Here is a 21,636-nt window from a genome sequence, read left to right on the forward strand (position 1 = left end):
GAAAAGTAATTTTAAAAAATTGACACATAAGCTATAGATAGTTTTAAGAGATGACACGTCAACACTGTTGACTACAGATTGTATAGATTTTTTTAACAAAAAGTTGAAATGCACGATAAAAAAAATAAAATATTATATTTGGTAGGATGGATTAAATTTTGACAATGCTCTAACCGAACCGGACCAAAGTAGAACCTGAGCCTAGGCTAGGTGGCCATTTCACTCTTCTTCTGTTCTAAAGAAAACTCATTTTGCAGCACAATTTATTGTTTATTGTTGATAATAATAAAAAGACCAGCAAGAAGATGCAGATCGTTCAGCAAGATCTAGCTTGAGGATATCAAAGGAAGAAACTCTTCTTTTCCATTTCTTTCTATTAGTATAGAGCACAGCCATTAGATCTATCTGATTCCCTCTCCTTTTTTTTCTCCTTTTTAATCTTTGTCGATTTTAAGATATCTCAACCTGCCAATTTAGGGTTTTATCGGCTCACTTGAAGTCAGTTTCGAATGGTTATCAAACCGTGATTATGGATTCACAGCCTTCCCCGTTGGGAAGGTCATCTGTTGACTCTCCAACCTCTATCTCACTCGCCACTACTAGAATCAATTCTTCCTCGGCAAAATCAATCTCCGATGCTGGCATCCAAAGTCTTTCCTCGATTTTAAACAACCCTCACGTCGGTAAATCTGGTGTCTACGGCTCCGATGGATCTTGGGTGGGATGGTGGTCCTCTTCTACTGCCATTGCTCCGCCAGAGTTCGCTCCGTTGATCCCCAACAAGGCTTCATCAGACTTGTCAAGATCCGATTTCCAAACCTACTTGTCCTCCATTTCCGACTCCTACCACCGATTTGAGGACATTAGAAATCATACAAGCAAAGAGGAGAATTTGAATTTGGAGAATATTGGCGGCCAAGGTGAGGCACTTGTAGCTTGTTTGAGAGAGGTACCTGCACTGTATTTTAAAGAAGATTTTGCTTTGGAAGATGGGCCTACTTTCCTTGCGGCTTGCCCTTTCTCCAATTTATCGGAGAACGTGGTTTTGCAAGAGAAATTGTCACAGTATTTGGACGTGGTAGAGTTGCACTTGGTGAAAGAGATTTCACTGCGTTCCAATTCGTTTTTTGAGGCCCAGGGACAGTTACAAGATCTTAACGGGAAGATTGTTGAAGGTTGTCATCGAATTCGGGAGTTGAAAGAGACTATTAGGCTTTTGGATAAGGATTTGGTGGAGTCCGCAAGACATATTCAGGAATTAAATGTTACCAGGAGTAATTTGTTGACTCTGCAGCATAAGTTGAGGGTTATATTATATGTTAACCAAGCCCTTTCCGCTCTCAAATTGGTAAAACTTTTCTTAACCCTGTACCTAGACCAGTATTTTTTATTTACAATGCCTTCATGCATGTTCTGATTATGTGCTGTAAGCCAAGTGCTTATTTGCATGCATATATTTCTTATTATTATCATGTCTTTCTTGAACAAGTCAAAATGAATTGTGGACTAGATACGATCCTCTTTTTTAGTTAGTTGTATAGTGTCTTACTTTGGACAATGATTGGTAGTAGGATTGTGCTGAATCTAAATGTGTTCTACTTGAAATTTTACCTCTCAGAGCTATTAGCATAACAAAAATGTCGTTAGTAATTTGTAATCAGTATTGCACACTTAAGCACTATATTTTACATTAGGGAGGAAAAATATCAAATATATGCCACCACAGAGAAAATGGTTGAATTTGGTTGCAAAAAGAAAATGGGCAATTTTGTTGCACATGTATTCTTTGTGGTATTCCGTTTAACTGAGGTCTAGGCAAAAGCTCCTTCTTAATATATAAGTCATTCTTGATTATTGGAAATAAATGTAGCCTTAATTTTTTCTTGCAGCTTGTTGCATCTGCAGATTGTGCTGGAGCTTTGGATGTGACTGATGATTTACGGCATCTGTTGGTATGTCCTGGTTAATCTATCAAGTTAATTTAATAAGCTGTTGTTTTCTTAATCTTTCTTATATATTGTAAAAATTTATGTGAAAGTTGTTTTTGAAAACCTTTCTTTACAATATGTGTATATATATATATATATATACATATATTATTTTCCTTCATTCCTTAACTTTTGTTATTCTTTATTTTTTTGGTAAATGCTAAATTTTATTATTAAGGTTCCATAAGGAAAAAGGCCTAAACGAATGCTTGTTTCAAGAAACTGTATATGGGATGCTTAAGTTAAGATACTGCAGCATACTCTTCTTTCAGTATATAGGGTAATTCATTTTCATAGTCTTCCCCCACATAGAACTCAGTAGAGTGTTCAAAATCACAATCCTTTCCCATATCTTGCTTTAATGTTTGAGAATCAAATTTGAAACTCTTTAATGCCCTAGTAAAAGTGAGGATATGATGTTATCTTCATTTTACATACACCAGTTGTAGCTTTGCACATGAGTGGCAAACAAGAAATGAAAATGTCGTATCTTGTCTCATCCATGATACAGATGGAAAATGACTTTAATATAGGATTAAGCTAACTACCATATTGCCAGTATTTGTTTATCTAAGAGGAATTATTTTTTGTGAATATAATATTTTCAATCTCTCTACACCTCAAAAAAGTTTAGATACATTCGCATTCTATTGGCCCATTGAAGCAATATTAGCGACTCTGGAATTCTAATGCTCCTTGAGTGATGAACTTTTTGGTCATTAAATTATGTGGCACTTGCTTACTTTAGGCTTAAGTTGCATTTTTTGATTGTCTGTACATTCCCCATTAGATTAGAATCACTCTAGTCCTTTTTCATTTGTATTTATCTCAAGTTATAGTTCACTTTTCCTTTTGGGGGTGTAGGTAATATTATAGTTCCTTGATGTGGTCCCTGCATTATGTACAATGTTACCAGCAAATGTGGAAGAGATTATTAATTTTTTATTGGGAATAATTAACTAAATACTAAAGCATGCACAATAGATTGATAATTGCAATTTTTTTTTTACTCCCATGTAGTACAACTTTGCAATAACTTGCTATAGCAATTGATATTTCATGGCTATATTAATGAGCTAAGTAGGGGTGTACTAGAAAAATTGTGAGGAATTTACTCTTTCAATCATGCAAACTGGATTTTTTTAGTTCTGGGTGATAAAGTTATCTTGACTATTGAGATAGTAAAAACATGGGTTTGATGGAGTCTTTGCTGTCAATAATATACAGATTTCTAATATTCTTTGTTCTTTTTAGTTAAATACTTGTAGCGAAATTAATCATTTTTTTTTATAGGATGGAGATGAGCTGACTGGTCTACATTGCTTTCGTCATCTTCGGGATCATGTAGCAACTTCAATAGATTCCATAAATAGGTAAATTTACTTAAAAATATAATGGCAAGTATTAGTTATTTTGCAAACTAAGTAGCTAAACCATATATGTATTTATATTTAGATTTGCTATCCAGATGTTGAGTTTCTTCTATTATGTTTTCTACTTAAACTTTTCTGTAACATATTGCAATACTCAATAGTTTGACATGTTGCTTCAAACTACAAGTCTTCTGCTTTTGTCACTTTAATATTTCTCTTTGGTTGAACCACATTTTGTTAGATATTAGTGCAATGAAGTACAACTATGTGGTGCAGAAATGGAAACATGGGGAAACATGTAAATAATAAAATTGTAAGGATGCATTATATACACACACACACACACACACACAAACACATATTAGTCCCTATATTTTTACATATTATACTAGCCAGTCATGGTGTTTCCGTCAACTCTTTAGTCTTTCTGCTAGAGTCAATGGTCAAATTAGATTAAATAAAAGTTAAAATATCAAAATTACCTTTTACCTTATTTTATAATGATAGAACATTTACCTTTTATAGTTTATGTTTTTTTCCACATAATCCCGACTCTTACTTAAGTAATTTATTTAGTCTTTATATTTTTACCTAACATACTGTTTAGTCCTCGTATTTTAATAATACATTATAAAGTCCTTAACTTTTGTTCTATTCAAAAGTTTAGTTCCTCAAATATTTGAATTATTAAACAGCTTAGCCCCTCTATAAAAGAGTAAACTGTTGAGTAGAACAAAAGTTAAGGACCTTACAATGTATTATTAAAATATGAGGACTAAACCGCGTGTTAGGTAAAAATGTAGGAACTAATAAATTATTTACAAATTAAGTAATTGATTTATCAATTTTTATATAATTCTGGAACTTTAGTTTAGCAACATAGAACTTGTTTCATTATAAAAATGAATGAAAAATATTTCAAAAATTATAAAATTAGGAGTAGAGCTATATAAAATTGGAAATCTAAACTTTTTCTCTAATAAATTTTATGGATAAAATGAAAAAATACAATTTGGAAAAACTTATCAAGATTCATAATAATATTTAATATTACGTTAGAGATATTATGTTAAATAAAAACATGAGAATAAAAATTTAAGAGATTTATTTTATTTTTATAAATAATATATAAAAGGGCGGCCCGGTCGCACTACGCGTCCCCGCTGAGCGAGGGTCCGGGGAGGGGTCCCACCACAAGGGTGTAGTGGGGGCAAGCCTTCCCCTGCCAATTTATTTGGCAAGAGGCCGCTCCTAAGACTTGAACCCGTGACCTCTTGGTCACACGACAACAGCGTTTACCGTTGCGCCAAGGCTCGCCCTCTTTTATAAATAATATATAAAGGGCGGCCCGGTCGCACTACGCGTCCCCGCTGAGCGAGGGTCCGGGGAGGGGTCCCACCACAAGGGTGTACTGGGGGCAAGCCTTCCCCTGCCAATTTATTTGGCAAGAGGCCGCTCCTAAGACTCGAACCCGTGACCTCTTGGTCACACGACAACAACGTTTATAAGTAATATATACGAGTATAAAATAATCGCTATATATACTAGACAAACTTCATTAAGAATATGTTGTTTAAATTTGAAAACTAAAAGAACTTTTTTTATGTAAACCAAGAACAAGTTTGTACTTTCATATGCTCTTTAATGGTTATAATATACAAAAATAGATGGAGGACTAAAGAGTTGACTAAGAAAAAGCTCAAGGACCTTAAAATAAACGTGTAAACTGACCAATAAATTGTTTCCCTTTATACATTTATATATATGTCTTTAAAGTAAATAATTTAAACTGCCCTAAGATTTCACCAAATACATTAGTAGGTCCTCGTAGTTTCATAAATAAGTTTTCAAACTCTAAGAAATTTTTCTTCATTACAGAGTTGTGACCAATATATTTCCTACAAGTTTTTGAGAGTTTCAGTTTCTGAAACATTTTAAAAATTAAAGTTTGAATGTAATATAGAGTAACAGTGATTAGTTTGTTTGTATTCTATACCCACTCCTCAAAAGCCCATAGGAACGGAGTTGATGCTCCCACATCCATAGCATGAGTAGTTAAAGCAAGTGAATGGTTTGGAATTCGAGGCATTAATTAAGTAGGAAAAACTGAGGTGAATGCCATTGTGTTGGTATACACACATTTATTTTTTTTTATTTTTTTTTTCTTACAGCGTTCTCTCAGCAGAATTTATGCGTGCTGCTATACATGATGCTGGGGATATAGACGTGGTAATTTTATCTAGAGCAAAAGCTAAGGCTTCCATTCCCTCGAATGGCATAGATGATGAAGTAAGCGGAATTTCATGTCTATTTCTCAACTTGTTGACAAAATCCTTAATTTGTTACCTTGGTCACTCTTTTGCATTTTGTTGTTCTGTATGTATCAGTAGTTTCATGATTATTTTGTCCAGTGAGATTGAGCACTTATAACTGGAAAAGATAATGTTATCTAATGTATTGTGGGTGTGAGAGAGGCAAGTATGCTTCGCACTGGAAGTTCAAATTCTCTATGACGATTTGCACTATTTTGACTATGTACTGGTTATAAGATTATCGTACCCTTCTATATGGATGGGATGTTGTGCACTTTACTTCTGCTTACTCTTCTGAATTTTGTACCAACCCCTGTAGTAAAGTTCTCAGTATTGTTGGGTTCATAATGTTCCTCATTTATGAATGTTGCTGTATCTAAGATTCAGTGTGTAATAGTACATTTCATGGAAGACTTGTACTGCACGACTTCATGTCCAATTAGTTTTGACTCTTGTTCTTTATCCTGCTCCTATCTAGAATGAAAAAGTTGGCAAAGAATGAGCTGCCATTGATTTTTCATATCACTTCTTTCTGTTCCTTGATTCCTACACTACATGCCACTTGTTTGTAGGGCTGTTCATGTTTTGATTGGGGTATATCCAGATTTAAGGGAGCACAGACGTCTTAAGAAAAATTTGAAGCAAGCCCAACTACCCAAGTTTGTTGAATCACTCAAACCATAGGGATGCAATTGTGATTTGATTGGTAATTTAGGGGCAGTTAGGTTATTACATTACTACGTTTAAGGTTTCAAATAACAACAATCTCAAACTTAAATTTAACTACTATTAGTAATTCAACATTTATTTAAATAGTACAAGTATACATCTTAAAGTATTAACTATTATCAAAATAAGATACATCCATTATTTATAAACACATTAAAACTAAGCAAGTAGTATTTGCATTTACCCTTCCACTTACTCTGTTTGGAGTTTAGACCCACTTGACTTGTTTTAGCCCTTTTTTCTCATGTTTAGGTAATCAATCACCTATAGTTTTACCTGTACAATGGGAGCTGTTACAGTTCATTAAGTATAAAGTGTTGTCAGCTTTAGAAAAACTGCAACTGTACGGAATATGAAATACCTTATGTTGATGTAATCTGATTTTTTTTAATAAGATATATTGATGGTTGCTTGCTTTTTGTTATTTTATAACTTTTTCCCCTCAAATCTTTGGTATGACTGCAAATATCATAACTTACCACCTTAGCAGGTTAAGTTGGATGAAGAAGAAACCTCTAGTTTTCGTGACCGTCTCCTGCCTCTTACTGTTGGGTTGCTTAGAACTGTAAGTATCATGTTTCATGCACACTTATCTTTGAAATACATTGTTGTTTCTGGTTGTATAGCTTATTTTATTAGGGAATATGGTTTTAATAAACAAAGAGATTAGGGATGGCTTGAGTTTGTTTGACTACCTTTCCTATTTCTTGCTATTATCTCGGGTAATTGTATAAAAGTTTCCGCATAGTGGTGTTTCCTACCATCTTTCTTCTATTATTAATTATTTTTAATGTTTGAATCATTGACGTTGCTTGAGTTACAACTTCGACTAATATTTGCAGCTTTTTAATCAATTATGTTTTGGTTTCCTGATATCACTTTGATAATATTTGTGTCCTTGTTGGGGAACTTGATATGAATTACTTGCCAGTTTGATTTTCTTGTCAGTTGTGCTGATATAGTTTTTTTGATAGAGTAACAAAAAACTGGTTAAAAGACGAACAAAAAACTGGTTAAAAGACTAACATTGGGTATTGTATACAACACAGGAGGATTAAGATAGAATACCTGACTTGTTAACGATGTCTTTGTGCAATCTGGATTCTTTGATTTATTATCTCTTGTCTATATTATAAATGGGCAGGGCAGACTTGGCTTTACTATAAGTTATATTTTCTTATAGTTGCAAATTTTTCTTTCAGGCTAAGCTCCCTTCAGTATTGAGGATATACCGTGATACACTTACTGCTGACATGAAAACGGCTATTAAAACTGCAGTCGCAGAACTGCTTCCCATCCTTTTGGCACGGCCTTTGGAGTCAGATTTCACACCTGGAGAGCGTTCAATAGATGTAGACGGTAAGTTCAGAATGCAATATGCAACATTATATATACTTATAAAACTGAATCCTTGTGAACAGTGTTTCAATCAACATTTGATCTAATTATTTCCAATTTTACCCTTATAAATTTATGTCAAAACTTTCCCATTTTATCCTGTCATATTCTGCTTATTTTTATTAAGACACTTGAATATGGATTCGTTTAGATTGAAGTCTGTTGCGGTTGAATGATTTATTATGCATTTGTGTTTCATTTCTTCCAATCTTCTAATTCTGTGGCTGATTCAGGCGGTGGAGTATCTCTTGCTAGCAAGTTAAGGAGCTTGTCGTCTGAAAGTTTTGTTCAACTTTTAGGGGCTATATTCAGCATCGTACGGGTAATGTGTACTTTACTAGTATTGTCCTGATCTGAGGTTCTGACCTACTAATATTCTGAGATGTTCCATAAAGGTCTTGCTCAGAGTCCTAGACAATTATTGGTTGTTTGGGTTTGATGAAGATGCTATTTTGCAGCACCATCCTTTTTTTTTATATATATATTCAGATTGGGTGAATATAGTTTAAACGTAGGAATAGCAAAAGTTCAGAGTTGCTTGCTATTGCTGAAAAGTAGATGTACCATTGAAAGTGGCAGCGATAGTTTGCTTAAGCTGTGGAATACTATAAAAACGGAAAAGCTACATATCCTCATGACTGGTTGATACCATGATAGTTCGTTATTAATTCTATGACTTAGATGAACTGAGGCCTGAGCTCATAGTATTCAGGAAAGAATACTGAGTTCAAATAACAAAATTGTTGCTTGTTCGGTGCAGTTTGGAGAAAATTCTAAACCAAATTGTAACTTCAAATTTGCAAACTTTTAAAGTAAACCAAATTGTTTAGCCAAAGAGATCAAACCAAAGCGAGTTGAAATATTATGTATGTGCCTGATTTATAAAACGGTTTGTGTTAACCTAATTGAAGGAATAAGTAAAATAATAGCACTTATAAAAACAGACAGAATGTTAAAATAGAGTTTATTCACATACTTTGAAATTAAAAAATCGGAATGAATAAGCACAGACATGCCTCATTCATTCACTCACATAATTCTTTTGGTTGATGTTATATTTTTCTAATTAAAATAATCTTGAATTAAAGTTAGCAATAAATTTCTCTATTTTTATAAACCGTGTTTCCATATAGACATTGTATCATTATATATAACTCTCCATAATAATTTATGGTTTGGATAGTTTTTCTTCCATTGAAAGAAACCTCAGTGTCTTAAGATGGTTTTGCAGTTTTACAAAACAAATTGAGCTGTTCTAATCCTAAGCCAAACCCAATTGTAGTTTGATTTAATTTGGTTTAATGGTTTGAATTGACTACCTTGAGGAGTTCATATGAACTTTTTGTATTTTATCTTATTTTTTATAAATAGTTTGCTTTAATTTGTTTATTGAGAAAAGAGATTTATTGCAAGAAAAAGGATCATCCACTTTGGAGAAAAGTGCATCCTCCTATCAAGCTCGATATATGACATGGCTACAAATGAGAACAGAGAACAATCCAAAAGAACCTTCCAACAAAGTTGAACAAAGAAATCCCATAAAGAGTCTGAAGTAAGCCCAGTAGTAGCCTAGAACACGGTTTTGTTCCATACCAAATTAAAAGAACATTCTTAAAGTCTTGGAAATAATTCAAATCTACTGTAGTTCTTAGCGTTAGCGCTTCCCAAATGGCCCTGGTTTAATAAAGAGGTGATTTTGTGCCTAACAAAAGGGTATCTCTTTAGCAAACTGATAGGTTAAAATATGTATTTCCAAATATTTGGTAACAGAGTTCCTTGTACCTGTTTGCCTGGATGTTTCAATGGCTTGATTAAGGGATACATCTCCATATGCTTGCCTTTTGAATCTGCCTTTTTATTCTATTTTAGCTTGTAGTTTTGCTTTCAAAAAGATGCTTATTTTAGAAATTTTGTTATGTTTAAATCCTTGTACATGCAATTAGTGAAATTAGTTGATAGACATGATACAGTTGCTTCCACAACTTGAAGTTCTAGATTTTCTAGTTAAGTACCAATTAAAAGATGTAATATTCCTATAAAAAAAGTAAGATGTAATATGATTTATTTTCTTTTAGTGAATGCAGGCACATTTAGTACGGGCTGCTGAAGTGAAAAAGGCAATTGAGTGGATTATGTGCAACCTGGATGGACACTATGCTGCTGATTCAGTTGCTGCTGCAATTGCAGTTGGTGCTGCTGCTGCTGAAACAGCTCAAGAGAGTGATTACCAGGGTGCTTCTGTTTCCCCATTTTTGCCTCAGAAAAGTGCTTTCAGGATTCCTTCACCACAAGGGAAAATGAATGATGCATCAAATCCCTCAAATATGACTAGAAATTTCAGGTAAACTGTTTCTCCTTCTGGGTTAAAGTTTCTCATATGATACTTTTGTTCGAACTCCTCCAGCCCATATCAGAACTTTCATATGTTAAGAAGTATGCTTGTGTCAATTACATAATAGTTAATTGTTATTCTTCTGAGTATTCTTTTCACATATTGTTTTTATTTGTTATGGGTTATTTGGGCCGCATTGAACGAATTGTTTTGCCTATAAGTTCTAGTTATTGTTGAATTGCAGTTATCTTTGATGTTTTGGTTAAAGAAGAAGAATTCTCTTGTGGAAAAGGAATTAAAGAACTCAGTTTGTAAGTTCTATATAGTAAAAGCCAATGCCGTGAAAACAAGGGTGATTTTTCTATGGGATTATCAAATAGAATATCTCCTTTGGCCCTCCGGACTTTGTCAAACAGAGATGATGGGCATTTATGATTCTGAGATTTTTGTTCCACTGAAGATGCTGTTGTTTTCTCTCAAATTTTTTTTTTCTGTGCGATATCTTTTTTTTTTTTTTCCGAATGGTAGAACCCAATTCCCTGTTTGAAATTATGTTCCACATGGTTACTTATGATCGCAAGCTCTCTTTTAAGAAGGATTTGGGGTCCTTTTTTATACTGATTAGGTCATTATGAACTTTTCTTTGGCCAACTTGAAATGCCTATGTTAGCCCATTTTGAGTCCTCATCAGCTGCTTGAATGAGACTCTAGGGATGGAAATGAACCTTAATTCACTTGTCAAAAGTCCTTTGAACCACGAGTTTGGGCTCTTTCCCAAATCTGTATTCAAAAGTTTTAATGTTCGTAAGTTCAAATTTTGCGATAGGGCTGATGTTTTACGAGAGAATGCAGAAGCTGTCTTTGCTGCTTGTGATGCTGCTCATGGAAGATGGGCGAAGCTTCTTGGGGTACGTGCTACCCTTCATCCGAAGCTTAGACTGCAGGAGTTTCTGAGCATATACAATATTACCCAAGAGTTTATTACTTCCACTGAGAAGGTATTCTCATCTCTCTTCCATTCTCAAATAGTAAATTTCTATGTCAATGGTGGCTGTGCTATATGTATATTTTCTGACTTAAACAGATAGGTGGAAGGTTGGGATATAGTATTCGTGGAACATTACATTCACAGGCCAAATCTTTTGTTGATTTCCAGCATGAAATGCGAGTTAGTTTATCAACTTCTTTTTATTTATTTATTTCTCTAGGGCGAGCCTTGGCGCAAGCGCAACGGTAAACGTTGTTGTCGTGTGACCGAGAGGTCACGGGTTCGAGTCTGGCCTCTTGCCAAAAAATTGGCAGGGGAATACACCCTTGTGGTGGGACCCCTCCCCGGACCCTCGCTTAGCGGGGACGTGTCGTGCACCGGGCCGTCCTATATTATTTATTTATTTCTCTCTTTCTCTAAACAATATCTCCATATTGTTATTTGGCTAACTTTCTATTGACATTTATAGATGACAAAAATTAAGGCGGTGCTTGATCAAGAGACATGGGTGGAAATTGATGTCCCTGATGAATTTCAGGTCATTGTTAATTCATTGTCTTGTGAGAGATTGATATCTGGGGACGTGGGTTATGGTCAAGCTAACATGATGAACAGCTATGGGGAAGTAGTCACAAGTAATGACGGTTCAGTTGTGGTTGGCACTGAAGCACAGAATTCTCAGGAGCAGCTTGAAAGGATGGACTCTGGTGAGATATCTTTGCAAAATGCTGTGAAATCTGCTTCTATAGCTGAAGCAACAGAAAACAATAGAGCCAATGTTAAAATTTCTTCTGCTAATGCTAATACAAAGGAGCGTGGAAAGCCTGTCTCTCAAACACTCATTTGCGGAAGTGTTGGTTATCATATGGTAAACTGGTTAGTTATTTTTTCCCATCTGCATGTGTTTTAACCTATCAATCCCATTTCTCTAGCCTCCAGACAGATTGGTATAGCATTTGTGTTAATACTATTAGGTCATGAATCAATTGTTTAATGATGATCTCTATGATACTTCTCACTCATGTTATTATCATCTATACATTCAGATGTATTTATCTTTATACATGCTTGAAACTATTCGTAAAATCTCAATGTTTAATATGATATTTATGATACAAAGTGGTTATTGTTATGATGTTTCTGATGCCAGTTGTGACTGTTTCTCCCCTTTCTTTGCCAGTGGCTTAATATTGCTGAAGATGTTGTCAGAGTACATTGATATGAATAATTTTTTGCCAGCACTGTCATCGGAAGTTGTTCACCGTGTTGTTGAGATATTAAAATTCTTCAACACGAGGACTTGTCAACTTGTTCTCGGAGCTGGTGCTATGCAGGTAAAAGTATTTAATAGATATTTATGTTGTTTAAAGTGTTACTTCTATGCTAAAGTACTGAAGATGATAAAGTTGAAGCTGGTTTCATTGAAGAAGCAAACGTTACGTGATCTTTGCCTGTAATTATCACCATTACTTGTATTTCTGATTTGGGGTGTATGGCATGTTGCAGGTGTCTGGATTGAAGTCTATTACTTCCAAACATTTGGCCCTTGCAAGTCAAGTCATTAGTTTCACATATGCTATTATTCCTGGTAAGTTGATATGCTAAGATGTGTTGCTTTATGTAATTATGACCAGGTCTTATTCTTAAATGGATAGGGAATATTAAGGATTTCAAATTATTTATTGAAATGATTGATGCAACCATTTATTTTGTGAAGTTGAGGCTTATTTCCATCTAGTATGTGTAGTTCATCCATCTTGTTCCAATTTGTTGGATCTCTTGTACCAAAAAGATCCAACAAATATTCATGGTTTGATTATGACAAGTTCAGCTCATGCTATGCATGTAGAATAACTTTCTAATGGATTTAGCCTTCTTTCCATTTTTTGTATGAACTGTCGTTCTTTTGCTAGTGTTGTTATGCCATTCATCTTTTCTTTTAACATTTTATGCATTCATCTTTTAGTTTTTTCATGGCTTTCTTGTGGAAACAATATTCCTTCTTGATTTATCACCCTACACTACTTTTTGATTGAATAGATGACTTGCAATTCATTCAGAAACCTTTCCGAATAAGTAACCTTTATGCTTTGTCTGGACTAAGAAATCAGGCATGTTCTTTTCCTCAAAGTACCGGACACAAGGAAGTTGTTACTGCTATCTGAGATTGATCGTGTAGCACAGGTAATTTGGAAATATTTATATCCTTATTTATTTTATTGTTTTTCTAAGACTAATACTATTCTTACTATGCATGTAGTTTTTTTCCCCTTACAGCTAAAGGGATAAGGGTATTAAGTACTTCGAATACGGAAATTTTTATATTTGCATGTTGTGTTCATTTGAAGATGCTTAGACATCTCTGCTCGTATTACTTGAGAGCATACATCTGATAATGGAACAATTACCTTAAATTTAGATTGAGCAACGTATTCAAGTTCTGATGAATGCCAGTATCATAGTATTCTGCAGTTCCTTAGTTTCACAAGTAAAGATTTATCTTTTATTGTTATCACACTGGATTCAATTCATAATTTAATTTCTTCTGTTGTTGAATTGTCCCTCTTATTAAAATGGTTGTGTTCCTAGGTTGTTCCTCTTCTAGTTTTGCATTTTCTTTTCTTTTCTTTTGTCTCTATGTGTTATTTCTCCCTGTATTATCTCTTTTCTTTTTCAGAAAAAAAGGAACTTTCTCCTATTGCTTCTAATTTAAGATTGAGATTCTACTCACTTGTCCCTGTAACTTATATCTAGGATTACAAGGTCCATCGGGATGAAATACATACAAAGCTGGTTCAGATAATGAGAGAAAGGTTGTTGGTTCACTTGCGTGGGTTGCCTCAAATTGTTGAGAACTGGAACAGACCTGAAGATGCTGACTCACAGCCTAGTCAGTTTGCCCGATCTCTTACAAAGGTAATTACTGCCAGATTATGTCTAGGCTTGACTATGGTTGCGATTCATTTCGTCATTGTGAATGTTGTGCTGTAAGTGTGTGCATGATAAATAGAGGACAGGAAATTCTCGTACCAGGTAATTTTTTAGCTGCAGGAGGTGCTTGTAATCAATGATTGGAATTTGACATGTCCTCTGTGAGAATATTCAAGTGGATCTTTCTATGGCGTTTGCTTCATTTGTGCTCATGGTCTTAGGATTATTAGGTTGATGTGTACTTGGGGGGAGGGAGATTCGGAAAGTTAAAACAGATAATACTTCAATTTATTATTCTATGAGGTATTAGTCTGCTGCATGTCCTTTACAAATAGGTTTGTGTGATTGTGGGGAAGGATAGCTATCACCCAAGACATATAGCATGTCGATAATTTGGCAATTGTTGCAAATTTTTTTCATATCTCAGATATGTTGCACACCAGCAATATTTATCCTCAGTTTTCATTCCAGAACCCTGAATTTAAGGCCTGTACCATACTTGGGGGCCTCAACTTTAAGTACTTCCATTGATTGGTTGCACGTGCACTTGCACCTTTCATAGTAGGTTTAGAAATCATTTCGCTGCTTGATAGAAAAAATCTTGTACAAAAATAGAGAAGGGCTTAGAAATAAGAAATCTATGTCATCTTCACTGTTCTTTCTAGATTTTGGAAATTGTCTTGCAAATTTTAGTTCTTTTTTATATGTCGTTTAAGGTTTTTCATCATATGTCGTTTAAGTTTTTTCATCAAAACCAATGCAATATTAACGAGACTATTAAACTGACTAATTTACCCTTAATACTTCTCTCCTAAATCTCTTCTTTCTATGCAAAACTTCTCTCTCTTAATTTTTTATGGCTTAATTAAGATTATTTGCATTAATAGTTATACCTCTCTCTTGCCATAAATAGGGGCAAATTAGAGAAAACAGTATAAGAAGTGCATTGGTAATACAAAGCGACATATAAAAATGAACAAATTAAAAATTCTAAAACGATATATAATAAAAAACGGAAGGAGTAGCATTTTAGTGATGCGTGTTTGCTGTTGTGTTCTCACAATATTCCATGGCCAATTATACCTCATTGGTTGTTTAATTTATCATCCTCAGGAGGTTGGATACCTTCAACGCGTCTTGTCTCGGACTTTACATGAGGAAGATGTGCAAGTAATTTTCAGGTGAGATATATATCTATATATATATGTGTGTGTGTGTATTATATCCCATTTTGAACAATTATATGTTTTAATAGTTTTTTATCATTGTGATGCAAGATTTTGGAGAGGAATGTAGATAATTTGAAATTCTTTGAATGAGTTGGATCTAAGTGTGAAGGTGATATGAGTAACATGCTTGTTTTGATCAGTTCTTTATTTTCAATTGAACACTTGACATGATGTGTTTGATTAATGGAATTTGAATCATTCAGCAGTTGCTTGGAAATGAGCATTGCCAATTACTTGTAAGTAGAAAGAAGTCGGGTTTTGCCTGATTACATGACCATCATGTTGGTTTGTGACATCATGCATAGGTTTGATTTTTATTCCAACAAAGAAATTACAGTTCTAATGATGTTAAAATGCTCTAGAACTAAGGGGGGCCGGTTGGTATTGGTGCTTAATCATGTTGAGTATATATAATGAGGTGGATGATTTCTCTCGTGCAATGCTTTGCAAAAGGAGCATACAACAGCCTTTTTTCCTTTCCATTTACTTGTGTTGCTGAAGATTTTAGTGGTGTTGTACGGGTTTGTCTCTTAGCTAAGCTTTTAGGATTCTATTTCAATTACTTTATTATGTAGGAGTTTGTTATTCAGGACTTCTCCAAAATAAGAATTCGTGTCCTTATATATAGGATCCTTATATTTTTAGATGAGAAGGATCATATTCAATAAAATTCATTACTAATTTCCAATCAAGCAAAATGTAGAAATTTTTTCTATCTCCTATAAATTCACCATTGAGCTTCAATAGGTTATTTGAAAAGAAGATGAAATGTGACTTCTTCTTATTATTCTTAGTGTAACAAGAACAACTTAATAGTAGTTTACAGGAAATGAAAATTGGATTCCCGCCTAAACTAACTGTATTGGTTGAACCGCCTTTGTTGATTGCTGAGCTGGCACTTTGACTGTTGATTCTCTTTTCCTTCACTCTCTGCGAATACAGTAACTGCTGCATTCTTCTTCACCCCCTCAAGATGGAGTACCTGTAGAACTCTCATTTTGTGTAATACAGCAACCATTTGAGAATGACTAAGGGGCTTTGTAAACAAATCAGCAAGTTGGTGCTTAGTATCAATATATGGAATAAAAATAAAATCTGATTACAAATGCTCCCTCACCAAATGACATCAATGTCTAGGTGTTTTGTCCTCTCATGGAATACCGGATTCTCTGCAATATGTATTGCAGCTTCATTATCACAAAACAATGGTATTGATGCCTAAAAAGGAATTTGAAACTCCTTGAGCAAGTATGATAACCATTTTATCTCGCAAGCAGTAGAGGCTATTGCCCTGTACTCTGCCTCAGCAGAACTCCTGCTGACAGTGGCTTGCTTCTTAGCTTTCCATGACAGGAGAGTTACCCAAGAACACACAATAACCTGTAATAGATTTTTCGATCTCTTTATATCTATCCCAGTTTGCATAAGTGTAAGCTTGCAGCTTGAAATTGAGCAGGTAAAAATAATCCAACAAAACTAGTCCCTTTTAGGTATCTTACCACATGTAATGCAGGTAACACGTGATAGTTAGTAGGCTGAGGCTGACTCATAAACCAATTTAATTGCTGTGTTGCAAAAGCCCGATTTGGCCTTGTGAACCTTAGATATAGTAACTTCCCAATAATCCTTCTGTTACTTTCGGGTTTAGCATATAATGGACTAATAACATCCATTTGCACTCATGCTGGCATTGGACTTGATGCTTCTTTGGCATTGTTCAGTTGTGCTTCTTGAATAAGATCCAAGATGTATTAATGTTATGTCAATAAAATAACATTGTGCATCTAGCTAACTCTACAAGAAATATTTAGCTTGCCCCATATCTTTGATAGTGAAAGCTGTGCAGAGTTTAGAAGGGATCTACAGGTTCTATGAATTAGTTATTCTGTTAATTATGTTTTTTCTATTACCTTTGTACTGTTTTGCTATTTTGTCATCTTAGTGAGTCTGTTAGCTAGCTGTACAATCTACAGCTGTATCCTTGTACTAGCAAGGCCACCTCAGCAGTACTATCTGCTATATGAGGTCATGCTTTTGGATGGGAATCTATCAATGAGAATATCCTTAAATGTTTCTCCCTTCCTCTCTCTCTCTTCTCTCTCTGCTATCTTCTTCTATTCTTCCTAATTCTAAATTCTTCTCTAACTTCTAAATCTGTACTAAGTCACATCTTAAACCTGACAACGTGATATGTCAATCGCCAGATTATCGAAAACTTTGCGAGTGGTTGAGGTTTTGAAAGGATTATGCGACTCAATCATGGAAGTATTAGTATAGGAGGATCTCAAACCTCGAAACCATTTGGAACCACTTCAACTTGAACAGCCAGCCAAGAACGAAATAACACAGATGGCAACAATTAGAAAAATTTGCATCTAGTGTGGGAAGCAGTGCTGCACACCCACTTAAAGGCTGCAAATGGGTGGGCAATTATAGACCATTTTTCGTGAAACGGGAATCATCCTTCCTCAGATGGAACAGATGCCTTTTAGAGAGGTTAAAAACTCACTTTGATAGTTACAAACAGTTGTAGTAGGGGCTTACCAAATTCTTATGTATCTAGTTTTGTTGTTGCAAGAGGATGCTCCTTTCCCTTTGAAACATATTCCGTCTGTGTTCTCTTTGATTTGCCTATTTTGGAGTGCATGTTTTTGTGAAGTGACTCTCGAATGATTAAATATGTCTCTTTTCTTTTACATGTTCTTTTTTGTGTTTCAATTTATGGTTATTATTTGCTTCACTAATTGATTCCATATAAATATGATATTTATGGTTTGCTTTTGTGCAGGGAAGTGGTCATAATTTTTCATTCACAAATTTCAGAATCATTTTCACGGTTAGAGATAAACACTCCGCAAGCAAAGGACAGGTTCTGTTATTTCATTTACATTTGGATATCTGTATTGCATATATTATTATTGCAAGCTGAGTGATCTGCTTTTCTTATTCCATATGCCAGGCTGTATCGGGATGTTAAACATATACTTGGATGCATTAGATCATTGCCTACTGATAATTTGGGTAATTCCACAACCCCTAACAGGGGTGAACTTGATGACTTTTTGGTGCAAAAGTTTGGAGTTGAAGCTGGATAAAAAATTGTTTTCAAGTGCCAAGTTCATAGCTTTTCTGATGAAGGCTGCATCAAGACTTTCAGAAAACAGTAGAGATCTCAGAACCCGTTCTCAGCCTTATACACTTACCTTGTAGAATAAAATTGAGGTAACAAAGCTACATGCTTATTTGTTATTTGCAGTCCAATTATTTATTCGCTGGCTGCATTATTTTATCACTATTATATGTCAAAAATTCACTGATAAGAAATAAAGCTAAGTATCACGATTTGCAATCTTATTCTCTCTCAACATGCTTTTTTGGTTCTATCTTCCAAAATACACTGCAAGCTTTTAGAAGAATTATGTTGACCTCAATTTACATGCACACTATTGTCTTCCAAAATACGCTTTGATTCCCTTGGAATTGCCGACTTTCACCTCTGATTTCTGATTGTTCAATGGCATCTATATACTCCTTCTTTGGTTTAGTCAAATGAGATCATACACGATCGAGGGAAAATCTCATGAGATAAGACATACTTTCTGAATCTTATGATCTACCTCCGGCTGATTGCCGACAAATATAGCAGGATTTCTCTGATTGATTTCTTCTAATGGTTTCTAAGAAGGAGCTCGCTATGTATAGAAAGATTTGTTTGTTACTGTAGTTATGGTGGCTTTTCTTTTATTGTTCTTTCTTTGTTTCTTGAACGAGATTTCTTATTTGTATACGTATAAGACATCTATGGTAGTTGTCAACTCTAGGTAGTTTATGCATGTTGCTTGCAGATGCATGTATATCTTTGCTTTTAACTTGAAAATATCTTTTGCGTCCTTGTCAAATAACATGACTATATGCTTGGTATGCTCTCAATATATATTTTTCTTTTTGAGAAGAGCATTCTGAGGCCTTTGATATTTTTGCTCTTTTAATTAAGCCTCCTTGATGCATTGAGCCTCTTGTTAACAGCACAATTAGCTGTGAACATAAAAAACCGACTAATATTGCACGATTCCTTTCATCTGTAATAGGTTGAAATGAGCTTCTTATATATCCTGTCGCCATAGGAAAAATAAAAACCTAATTTGGAACTACAATTTTTGATCCAGATAAAATGGGCCACACCTTTTTAACCAACTTTGATAATTTATGGCTAATTGAATGTATGCGATTTTAATTTATTTATTGAATGATAATATGTCAAATTGAGGAACTTTTTATTTTCCATAACATTTCACAGCTATAAAATTTCCGACTTTGATTTTCATACTAATTTGTCTATGCAGAAAAGAATTAACCTCAGTTGGCCTGTGTTTCAGTTTTAATGAAAATTTCAAAATTTAGACTGGTGCTCTTTAAAAGGAAAGAAGTAAATTTAGACTGGTGCTCTTTAAAACTTCAATTGCTTCCTTGAACTTCTAAAAGTTGCAAATGACTCTATTTTTGTCCAATTGCATTCAATAACCTCCTATTTCTCAATAGAAATTGTTGGATGTAGAAATTAGGAGATGTTTCGCCATGTGTCAAAAAGAAATTGGCAAATAGACAAATAGCTACGAACTTTTGAAAGTTCATAGAACAGTTGAAGTTTTGAGGTTATTGAATGCAATTGGATATGAATAAATAGGGTTATTGAATGCATTTGGATAAGAATATTTAGAATTTTTGAAAGTTTTAGGGAGCAGTTGAAGTTTTGGGCTAAACACAGGGTAAGTGTAATTTGTGGCTTTATGTACTTGGTTAAATTTATCAAATTGGCCTTTATACTTTAGTTTGGTCTCATTTGGGTAATGTAATTGGTCTAATTTTGTTTTATTTTTTTTTTATGTAAGCATATCACTACTTCATTTTTCTTTTGTATATTTTGACTTATTAATTTTTGGAAAATCTGGCCCTTGATTGATGAATTTGAAATACACGGATTGTGACAATCCAGATTGAGTTTAGTGAAATCTGAAATTTTGTTTTAGATTTGTGGTGGTACTAATGATGTACAATTGATGCAGGTGGGTTTGATTGTGTTTAGCTAAAGTAGCTAGGGTGGCAGTAGACGTTCAGAATAGATTGAATGTTGAGGAAGTCTTTGAAGCACAACTTTTTAGTAGTTAGTTAAGGCGGCTTCTTCCTATACAATTTGTAAGATGCTTGATTGATTGATTGATTACATAATTATTGTATTGTAACATTCATTAATTTGATTCATCTTTTTCTTTATCCATCATTATGTACCAACTCCAAACTTCTTATTTTAATTTGCAGTTTAAATGTCTATTTATTGTTTGAATACATCAGCTCTTTGGTCCTTTCAATTTTTTTTAAGGGAAACTTGGAAGATTCTGAAAAAAAAAAGCATTCGGAATAGCACTTCTAGCTAGAGAATGGGTTGCTTCATTTGTTCTACGGAAAAAAACACCTCCAAATCGGGATATTGATTGATTAGCCTTTTGCAATCAAGGATCAGTCCTAAATGGAGTTAAATCTTTTTTATTAGAGTAGAAGGAATCCATGGCACCTTGACATCCATTTTTAAAATGACATTGTGAAGATTAAGATCAAAGACCCAATTGATATTGCCTTATAGAGCAACAGCCCAATTGGTACAACCCCCCAAATAGCAAGTGCTTCAACAGACATAGGATCAAAAGCACCCCTTTTGAAAGCACTTCCGGCTACCACAAAAGAACCATCTACCCTACGGTTGATAACAACCCATGAAAAGGTGCTACGAATGTTCTACATCCATTTCACAAACAACGCAACAAAGCGACATATTGACGCACTGAGCTTGTAAAGTTGGACGAGGCAGGAGACACTGTGTACAAACTTTCTAGAGAAAGAACTTTTCTAGAGAAAGAACTTGATCTTAGGTGGGAGGTGTAAATTTCACAGCTTTTTCTAGCTATCAAGAGAAGGTGCAACACTAGAGACGACACCCAAAGCATTATACCCAGACTTGGAAGAATACCAACCATCCTTGGTAAAGCTCCAACTAAAGCTTACCCTTCTGCCTATGCGAAAGAAACATTGTAGTGATAGCAGTGGCATCACAAGGAATAAATGTGTTAATAATCTTTTAAAAATTCCACGCCCTACTCCCAACTTCCATCAAATTTGAGACACTAGCATCTCTATTATCCTCATACCCCGAAAGGATCGTAAGGCGGCGAGGAAGAAGAAAAGCCTGAATTCAAACCCAAGAATATTAATAAGCTAAAAATTGAGGTTGAGGTACCAGATCTCGATGAGGAAAAACATAAAAAGGAACGAAGAAATATGCTAGAAGAATGACTAAGAAATGT

At 34.5% G+C, this 21,636-nt stretch overlaps 1 protein-coding gene across 4 annotated transcripts; it reads left to right on the top strand.

The window, feature by feature from the left end:
• The first annotated feature begins 165 nt into the window (after nucleotides 1-165).
• LOC136201135 (vacuolar protein sorting-associated protein 54, chloroplastic) lies at nucleotides 166-20,553 on the top strand. 4 transcript variants are annotated; one of them, XM_065991723.1, is made up of 19 exons: nucleotides 168-1,348; nucleotides 1,890-1,952; nucleotides 3,282-3,361; nucleotides 5,533-5,650; nucleotides 6,890-6,967; nucleotides 7,605-7,761; nucleotides 8,034-8,122; nucleotides 9,885-10,141; nucleotides 10,959-11,130; nucleotides 11,217-11,300; nucleotides 11,590-11,996; nucleotides 12,301-12,454; nucleotides 12,627-12,708; nucleotides 13,225-13,304; nucleotides 13,875-14,036; nucleotides 15,165-15,232; nucleotides 18,069-18,149; nucleotides 18,240-18,502; nucleotides 20,344-20,553. In XM_065991723.1, exons 1-18 carry the CDS (start codon nucleotides 530-532, stop codon nucleotides 18,373-18,375), a joined length of 3,087 nt encoding a protein of 1,028 aa, XP_065847795.1. In that variant the 5' UTR covers nucleotides 168-529; the 3' UTR covers nucleotides 18,376-18,502; nucleotides 20,344-20,553. The 4 variants fall into 4 exon arrangements, with proteins under 4 accessions (XP_065847811.1, XP_065847818.1, XP_065847795.1 ...); XM_065991729.1 differs by having other exon boundaries at nucleotides 6,893-6,967; XM_065991739.1 differs by lacking the exons at nucleotides 15,165-15,232; nucleotides 18,069-18,149; nucleotides 18,240-18,502; nucleotides 20,344-20,553 and having other exon boundaries at nucleotides 166-1,348; nucleotides 13,161-13,304; nucleotides 13,875-14,013.
• Nucleotides 20,554-21,636: the final 1,083 nt, after the last annotated feature.

This window comes from Euphorbia lathyris, chromosome 1 (genome assembly GCF_963576675.1).
Source record: "Euphorbia lathyris chromosome 1, ddEupLath1.1, whole genome shotgun sequence".
NCBI classification, from domain to species: domain Eukaryota; kingdom Viridiplantae; phylum Streptophyta; class Magnoliopsida; order Malpighiales; family Euphorbiaceae; genus Euphorbia; species Euphorbia lathyris.